At 34.3% G+C, this 10,154-nt stretch overlaps 1 protein-coding gene across 5 annotated transcripts in view; it reads right to left on the bottom strand.

Moving 5' to 3' along the window:
• Positions 1–10,154, bottom strand: part of LOC106463598 (serine/threonine-protein kinase 32B-like) — a 78,929-nt gene that overhangs the window by 58,538 nt on the left and 10,237 nt on the right. For 4 of the 5 annotated variants that reach the window (XM_022391128.1, XM_013923642.2, XM_022391127.1 and 1 more), the window contains one exon: positions 7,159–7,214. The exons of the other annotated variant lie outside the window; for it this stretch is intronic. In XM_022391128.1, coding sequence (XP_022246836.1) covers positions 7,159–7,214 — 56 coding nt within the window. The remainder of the gene's footprint in view (positions 1–7,158; positions 7,215–10,154) is intronic. 5 annotated transcript variants of the gene reach the window in all.

Genomic DNA, 10,154 nt, shown 5'->3' with positions numbered 1-10,154 from the left:
TGTCGCGAAATAACTTCTTAATAATAATGTCACCGCACGTCCTCCAGTAAACATATCTTTACGAGTGTTGGAAATGTTTTTTTTTTTTATATCCAGATATTTCAGTAGATACGACAAGTAAAATGATGTAGATCAACGTAGCAACTAAACTTTACATGTTCTTATTCGCTATCTGTAAACAATAATGTGTCAATACAGCTTCTCGCTGTGAAGTACATCTGTAAGCTAAAGAAAATGGCTCTGTATTTACATGCAAGATTTCTATCTTCACTGTTCTACTGGTTTAAATCATTCCGCGGCGCCAAGTTGTATGGCATGAATCTTGTATGTATATTAAATACGCTCTTCGTTTTGGAACCATGAAAGAATTTCTGTCAGGCAGCCCTCGTATACACGTATTCAGTGAGTTAGCTAGACTTAGCCTACTGGTCAGTGTGCTCAGATTGTCTATCCGAGGGTTCGTGGTTTGCTAACTGCTGCTGTAAACACTCATTCTGTACATTAGGTCGGGGATGTACTACAAAAGCGATGGTCAAATCTCATTATTCGGTCAGACAAAAATAGCCCAAGAGCTAGTGGTGGATGCTGTTGACTAGCTCCCTTAATCTGTCAGCTGAAAATCAGTTATGACTAAGTGCTAATAGCTCTTTGTGTAACGTTGCGCGAAAATTCGGAAAGAAATGTTGAGAGAAACTGTGTTTAAAATGCAAAAATAAACTCGTAACATTTTGAGCGGGAGGGAATGTGAAAGCATGCATATTTAGAGGAAAGAAAAGTGTACAACTTTACTTATTATTGTACAGGTCAGTTAGATTCATTGAGTTGTTAGTGAACGAATACTTATATTTTTATATAATCATAACTCGTGCACATTTGAATATGGTTTCAATGAAAGTCGACGGTCAAGGGAGGATCGACCGTCCACAAGACAGGTTCTGGGTTTCACAATGAGATGCGCATTTTTAGGTGACTGTGCTGAGAAGAATACTTATATCAACAATTTAATGACATGTCATTGAAGTCACCAATCAAACACCTAAATGTCCAGCCCTTTTATCAATTTTTTTTAACAACAATAACTATGAAATGAATTGAATTGAACGAAAAACACAAACAATTCACTTCATTACGATCGTGTCACATACTTAGTGTATTTACTGAAAAAAAAAATATCTAGGTTTCTACTACCAATTTATCGGTCCAAAATTCAGACAAGTTTTACAGCAGTCAATAATATGTCATCTCTTACGTTTGAAATATTCACATTCACGTTTTTTGGTCTATTTTAACAAAACATTTTTATCGTTATGACTAGTTATTCTTAAGGATAACAAACAGCATACTAATCACATTGGGAATAACAGGACCTAAGCCTCCTATGAATTTAGTTCCCATATATCTAGATTAACAACGTAATTTTTCTTGTTGACTGATTATATATATATATATATATATATATGATGTTTTTATAATGCCGCAATAAATAACACTACAAGGTAATATTCATATGACATCCCTATGTATCAGTAATATCTCATGAAACACACACACATATACAAAGTAGACCTATTTCATTAGCTTATAATCACTTATGAACCAGAGCAGCTCTCATAATATTTCATCGAACCTTAAACTTATTGTTTTATAAGATTGAAATTTTCATATTTGATCATTATGGATGACCTTTGACTTGGATTGCCTATTCTTTTGGATTCTGTAAACCACATTAATGGTTCTTTTCGGTACAGCATATGACCTCTCTCAGCACCTCGATGGAATCCATTCTTATCAGCATTAATACATAGTGGCTTTTCATTTTATTGCTAGTTGACTTAAGTCTTCCTCACGTAAAATCATGCATTTAAAACATTGATGAGGTTTCTTAATCTTTCTACATATTATGTGTAAAACTCTTCTGAGTGGCTATTCTCTGGAGGAAAATATAGAATGGCCATGAAACTTCAAGTTCTCTTCCAAATATTTTGCAATGGTGGTGTGTTGCTGGTAGTTTCGTGTACAATAACTCATCAGTAACAGTGGAAGAACTTCATCCCATATTTTCTGATTATCATCCATATATATGGCTAATTGATATAACAGTGTGTGTTTGTATCTCTCCTTTATACCGTCAAAAGATGGATGAAGGGCTGTCGTCCTGGTAATTTTAATCTTAAAAAACCAGACACATTTCCAAAAACAAGTCTGATTCAAAGTTCCGTCCCTGATATGAGCGAAGTCCCAAAGACACACCAAATGTTTAGACGAGTTTCTTCACAGGAGTAATTGTAGGATATGTAGTAACTCTACAATAACTGTAAGATAAGTAGTGACTCTAGAATAACTGTAGGATATTTAGTGACTCTATATAATTGTAGGATATGTAACGAATCTACAATAACTGTAGGATATGTAACGAATCTACAATAACTGTACGATATGTTATGATTCTATAACTGTATGATATGTAGTGGCTGTACTGGCTGTACAATAACTGTAGGATATGTAGTGGCTGTACTGCCTGTACAATAACTGTAAAATATGTAGTAACTCTACAATAACTGTAAGATATGTAGTGACTCTACAATAACTGTAAAGATATGTAGTGACTCTACAATAACTGTAAGATATGTAGTGACTCTACAATAACTGTAAGATATGTAGTGACTCTACAATAACTGTACGATAAGTAGTGACTCTACAATAAATGTACGATATGTAGTGAGTCTATATAATTGTAGAATATGTAGCGACTCTACAATAACTGTACGATATGTAGTGACTCTACAATAACTGTACGATATATAGTGACTCTACAATAACTGTATGATATGTAGTGAGTCTATATAATTGTAGAATATGTAGCGACTCTACAATAACTGTACGATATATAGTAACTCTACAATAATCGTGGGATATGTAGTGACTTCGTTGTTAAGAACAGCGTATGATTTGGACCATTTGATACAACAATCCAGCACAGGCATGATGTATCTATTCCCACTGGTACTCTATGGTAGAGTACCAAGCATATCAACAGCAACTTTCTCCAGTATTGCTTCAATACAATACTGCTGTAGCTGCCCATGCTGTTTTTTGTTGTTATTTTTTCGTGGACCTTTTTGCTCACAGTAGAGTTCACATGTTTTACACCAATTCTTCACAGACCTACGGCACCCAAACCAGTAGAAGTGTTCTCTTACTTGCTTTAATGTCTTCTTAACACCTAAGTGTCTAGTTGTTGGAAGGTTTTTGAAAATGGCGGAGTGATTCAGAATGTCGAGACTATGGAAGTACTATCTGTAGTTGTTGTTTCTGTCCACTGGTATATTCCCATATGATAATCCCTCTAGTAAGCATAAAGAATCCCACTGGGCTCAACATATCTTTGTCTTGGGGTTATGTGGAGCGACTGTTTGTCTGAACTATCTGAATAATTTGTCTCAAACTCGTATGTTTTGACTGAGCAGCTTGAGTGTTGGATCACACCAGTTATTCATCATCATTTGTCGATGCCATATCTTTCACTAAGTACCTTTTGCTGTTATTTAGATCGTTAGTCTTTTCTATCCTATGCTTCTCTCATCTTACGGTGTTTACATTCATCATTAATATGCGATCTTCATGATAATGCGTCATCATTTCCATAGTTCTGTCTAGAACGATACGTGATGTTAAGTTGTATTCCTGCAGTTTCTGGAGCCATCTTGCTATGTGGCTTTCTGGATTACGAAACTTCACCAGTCACTTCAATGCTGTATGATCTATTGAGCATAAACATTTTTTTTTTTCATATAGAGAATGATGGAAATTACTCAGTGCTCGAACAATACAGAGCAGCTCCTTTCAAGTTGTACAATACTTCCTTTCTGTGGCACTCACTGTTTTGCTATAGTTGGTAAGCATATGTTCCGTTCCGTGTTGTACTCGTAACAAAATTGTTGTACTGCAAAAATCATTGTCATCTGAATCTAAATTGAGTAGATCTTCTGGAGCTGGTATGCCAATACAGGAGTAAGGGTTTATTCCTTCTTCAGTTTTTGAATGCTTATTCACAATCAGCAGTCCAAGAAAATTTATTTTGCTTTGCTTTTCAAGTAATTTGTGTAGAGGACGAGCTATGTTAGAGAAATACTTTACAAAATGAAGATAGTAAGAGCACATTCCAAAATATCCATTATTCTTTCACTGGCGGGTTCTTTTGAATTATTTGGTGAAAATAGTTCAGAGTCCAGTCTATGTAAACGATAACAATTAGCTTATTTCTCCCTTAACGTTTTTACAAGCTTAATAATTTGTTGTAGGCCTATGATTACAACTGACGCTAGCTATGCTACACTATTGTAAAAAAAAATATACTTAACTTTATCACTTCACGACTGAAACGAAAACACACTGACTGATTTACTCTACTGGCTAAAGATAACTGTCTCTCTCCTTTTAACTATCTTCAACTATCTTCTTGATACTTCGCTGAGCTTCGTATATGTATATAATTTACCTTCGAATTTACTACAAAATTTGACGTTAAATCCATTAAACTTTTCTACGTGTTCTACATTACAACACACAGCTCCCTCTAGATAAACAAATTACAATATTAAAAATATAGCTTATTAAAGTATCTTGGATAATTAGGTAGTAATAAATGGTTATTGGATTATGAAATAAATAGCTATTGTTTTGTGACATGAAAAGTAGCGTGAAGCACTCAGTTACACCCTAATATTGAAGTCTCGATTCAAATACTTTGAAAGTAGGATGGCGGCATTGAAAAAAGTACCCGACATTCAGTACAATTATGTGACAAACTACACAGGGTTTGATACGTTATATTAAAATAATTTTTAATATTCAAGTCATGTGACAACTGCAGTCGAAATAAATTCTGATGTACGGCATGTATCTGAACTACATTTTGACATTGTTTGGTATAATATAGGTGGTGTGAAGCCATAGAAAATAAACCATTTTCGAGAAGCGTAAGTAACAGTCCTTCCTAACTCAAAATATTCATATATATACACTGATTATAAAAGATACGTTCAAATTCTTGAATAATAGCTTTAAACTACTTATCAATGTCGATGATTGTTTTATTATGATAGTTACCATAGAGATGGAAATGTAGTTTTACTTTTGACTTAGATAAACGTGATTGAAAAACTCAGAACGTTAAGCCTACGACACTGCTCCTTCAAATGGCGATATTTTCTAGTTCGTTTTTCTTACATATTCCTGTTTTGTGACTGCGAATTTAACCTAAAACAATTATCAAGACTTACAGACGCAATCCTCAAAGATTTTTTACAACTCAAAATTAATATAATTTCTTCTGTAACGTTAAATATTTACAGACATTGTGTAATAAATAAACACTGTTAGTTTATACAATTTAATTTTGTGTCTTAAGAACAGAAAATATTGATTTTCATAATTTCCAAGATGCATTAGTTTAAATAAGTTGGCTGTAATGATTACTATATAATTTACTATCAAAACCAACAGAGAATATATGTAACCTTGTATTATGTTATGACCTTAGGGTGTAGACTTAAGCACGTTAGTATTACGTTTAACCGCGCGTAGGTCGAGAGTGTTTCTTTATTTTTTTGTACATGTATCGCATAAGTCAAAGCCATAAGATAAGAACTCATAAAATGCGATCCATTAAGCGAAAACAATTTTAAAGTGGCTGTAAAAAAAGTCTATAAATGATTCTAGTTTGAGCGAACAGATTAACTTCATAAAGTTGATTAAGCTAGAATGTCATTTGCTGTGCATTTGACACTTGTCCTTTATAAAACCTGATAATTTTGTTTATATATAGAACATAAATACAAAGTGGCCATCAAGTCATTTGGCCACTTTGCAGTGCCACAGCTGAGAAATGGTACAATGTATAAAGTTAAGAATTGGGAAACAAGATGAGCCAATAAAAAATAAACTAATAAATGTGCCAAATGAGTGCGTATTTCTATACTGCACATTCAGTATGTTGTGTCCTTTTGTGGCATTTTCAGGTCACTGATTTCTTCTAAAAGTGACAAATCCGCTTAATACCGGAAGAATTGACAAAATATTTACTGCGGAATATTTCTAAACTTCTTGTCTATTGCTGTCGTGATAAATAAAAAATAAAAAAACTAAACACAAATGTATAAAGTGAACAATCTTTATTTAGGACAAACACACTGAAAATGTATACTTAACTTGCCACAACGACAGCTGCATTTAATGTAGAGCTAGTTCTGAAGATATTCTAACTTTGTGATTTCTAGCTTCAAGATATCTCTTCCAGATCGTATTCCAGACTGAATAATTCTTACGTTAGCTACTTAAATCGGTAACGTCAGGCTTACACAGAGTACCAAGCGCTAATCACGTGACTAGTCATTCCCCAGTGAAATACAAGAGAGGTCATTCCCATTAGAGGTCACTAGACTGCCAGTGGAAAAATATATCGTTCTAACTTTACATAACCTTAGGTGACTTTAAAGCTATCTTTCCCGCCAGACGGTAAAAGGTACTACTAAAGGGTACTAAAGGTGAATGACATAGAACAATAGGTAGCTAGAGCAAAAGAAATTTATCACCCTTCTTGGCCAAAATAATAAGTGGAAACTCCACATTCCCTCGCATATAACAAGTTTTTGAAAATTTCCATATCAATACAAGGAGGTAGATGACACATAGTGTGTTTATATACTACACTCCCACACTCTCAACTACATTATCCAGTCGAGGAATAATATTGAAAATAGACAATTATAAAATGTCACGAGGAATGTAAGCGGCTTAGCATCAGATTGCATCCCTCAGAATGGATAGTGATTAAATAGCACTCTGAACCTTTAGATGACATCATCATAACCAATGATCTGCTGGGTTTAGATCTGTCCCTCTTATGCAATCATACTGACAATTCTTTTACCCAGCATTCAAGTGATTCAGCATTTCTTTTTATATGATTAGTTATGCAAATGATAGTTACGATTTGGCTCCTGGTGGCAACATATGTTAATCTCTTTTTATCGGCTCACCTTATCTTTCATATGTTGATAATCATGTTCCCCTCACCTTTATACAGTGTACTGTTTCTCAGTTATGACAGTACAAAATGGCCAAAGGACTTGATGGCTATCCTGTATGTGCACTGACCTTTCCGAAGCTTCCTTTTCCTATGGCTCGGAGTATTTGAAAGTCTTCCAAACTCACTGAAAAGTAAATTGTTAACATTTCAATAACTATCGATAACAGTTTCAAAAGGTTTGATAATACTATATGGTAGGAAAAAAAATTAAAAACTACAATCTTGAAGCCAATAAATCTATCAAAACTCAGCCATTTGTATTTTGTACCTCCTAACAAGACACTATATAAAAAAGCGTAAAAAATAGTTGCTAGAAATTATTTACAGTCAAAAATGACTTTGTTGACATTAATCGTAGTACATTATAAACTAATATATATTACAAAACAAAATCCGTAGCTTCAGAAAAACTGACATTTTTACGAGTCAAACACGATAAATGGGCTGAAGTTATTTTGTCACAGACTAGTTATTAATTTATGACAGGAATTATCTTTAAAAAATAGCAACCCATTATCGCTTATTGAAATCTGTTCAAGCTCACATATAAGAAAGGAGTAAGCAGCAAAATACATTTATATTTACACAAGTTCTTTATCGGTTGTACACAGTCAAACTGTTATTTTATTCACAACGTTTTAACTAGGATTATCTGGCATCGTTAGGTCAAATAAAAGAACGCTGTAAACTAAATAAACAAAATTTTTACTACATACAACTGGAAAGAAGTGTAAATAAAAACATAGTTCTTTCTAATATTTAATTCATATTACTTTCGTATTTAATTGAACATACAACGTATATAACGTAATGATAATATTCCTATTATCTATTCTGAAACGGCTCAAATGGCATTAATATTATCATAAATACAGCTGTCATTTTCATACGTCTAACACTTAACAATAAATAGTCACCTGGTACGTCAGTATCGCTATAATGTGCTTGTATTTTATCACGCAACCTGCACATAACCCTCGTATCCAATATTTTAAAAGCAGAACAAGTAGTTTTCGGAACCTCTCCTACTTTTCTACCAAAACTATGTGAAAATGCTTTACTTAACTATTTAAGTGTATTTAGTGCGAGTTAAAAAGGAACGCACAGTTCTATCTGAATTGCCATAAAACGCTGGAGTGTGAAATGTGGTGTCTACAGATTAAAAAAAACACAATAATCAGTTAGCGGGTGTGAGTGCAATACTACTCATGTCTCAGTAAAAAATGTGATTTGTTTGTTTGTAATTAAGCACAAAGCTACACAATGGGCTATCTGTGCTTTGCCCACCAGGGGTATCGAAACGCGGTTTCTAGCGTTGTAAGTCCGATTTGTTGGGGGAGGGGGCGTAAAAAATGTGAAATTACGTGTTTTGTATCTTAAATAAAACAGTTTTATGTTAATAAGTGAATTGGTATTTTTAGCCTTTAATGTCTGGGACACAGCGACAGGTTTCCCAACACTTAACCAATCAGTAAAGCTGTATATAATACAGAACAACAGAGATTCTGATCTATAATATCTTGACTATTGCGGTGGGATTCCAAGAATTTACACTAAACAAATCAGTGGCTGAAGATTACACAACATTCTGGCCTATAATATCTTAGTAGTAAAGGTGGGATCCAAGCATTTTCACTGATACAACAGTGACATTATATTACAGAACATCAAGGGTTCTGACCTGTAATTTCTTAGTATAACATCGATAAGATTCCAAGTACTTACTAATAGATCAACGGTGATAAATATTACGGAACAACAAATAGCATCACATCTCTAATTATAACAATAGGTTGAACCTATAGCTACTGTGGAAGCAGGGCTATCAGCTGTACCGGAAGGGGGAGAGGGGTAGTACAAGAGTGCTGCAACAAGAAAATAAAGGGAAGGAACAACAGCTATGTATTGTTATGACCCTAGTAACCAACAGACCATATAATAGAGGAAGGGACAACAACAACAGCTATGTACTGTTATGACCCTAGTAACCAGTAAGCCACTTAATGAAGTGAGGAACAACAACAACAGCTATGAACTGTTATGACCCAAGTAACCAGTAGGTCATATAATGTAGGGAGGGAAAATAACAACAACTGTTTACCGTTATGACACAAGTAACCAGTACTCCATATAATGGATGGAGGGGGACAATAATAACTGCTACGTACTACTTGTTACATAATTAACGCTAGAGGAAGAAAATACTGATGATCAAAAGATGTAAAATGAGTTTATCAAGGAGTAAATAATCTTTGTATTTACAGATTTGACTCAAATGCATTCTCACAAATTTCCACTGAAGTAATCACCATCAAAGAACAGTATACGAGAGCACATAAGGAGGCAATTACCAGGACTTACAGCTAGAACTAAGAAGGTAAGTAGAACAGTATGCAAGAGCACATAAGGAGGCAATTACCAGGACTTACAGCTAGAACTAAGAAGGTAAGTAGAATAGTATGCAAGAGCACATAAGGAGGCAATTACTAGGACTTACAGCTAGAACTAAGAAGGTAAGTGACAAAGCCATGAGCAAGACCTGTAATAAGAGTAAATAAGTGGATCACCGTAAAGACGAGTAATTAAGTGGATCATCGTAAAGACGAGTAATTAAGTGGATCATCGTAAAGACGAGTAATTAAGTGGATTACCGTATAGACGAGTAATTAAGTGGATCACCATAAAGACGAGTAATTAAGTGGATCACCGTAAAGACGAGTAATTAAGTGGATCATCGTAATAATTAAGTGGATCATCGTAGTAATTAAGTGGATCACCGTAAAGACGAGTAATTAAGTGGATCATCGTAGTAATTAAGTGGATCACCGTAAAGACGAGTAATTAAGTGGATCACCGTAAAGATGAGTAATTAAGTGGATCATCGTAGTAATTAAGTGGATCACCGTAAAGACGAGTAATTAAGTGGATCACCGTAAAGACGAGTAATTAAGTGGATCACCGTAAAGACGAGTAATTAAGTGGATCATCGTAAAGACGGGTAATTAAGTGGATTATCATGCTATAAAAAGAAACGACCAAAGAAATAGAAGAAAAGGACAGTTCC

Source organism: Limulus polyphemus, unplaced genomic scaffold (genome assembly GCF_000517525.1).
Source record: "Limulus polyphemus unplaced genomic scaffold, Limulus_polyphemus-2.1.2 Scaffold1443, whole genome shotgun sequence".
NCBI lineage: Eukaryota > Metazoa > Arthropoda > Merostomata > Xiphosura > Limulidae > Limulus > Limulus polyphemus.
The sequence above is the reverse complement of the archived record's forward strand: the minus strand, read 5'-3'. Positions and strand labels throughout refer to the sequence as shown.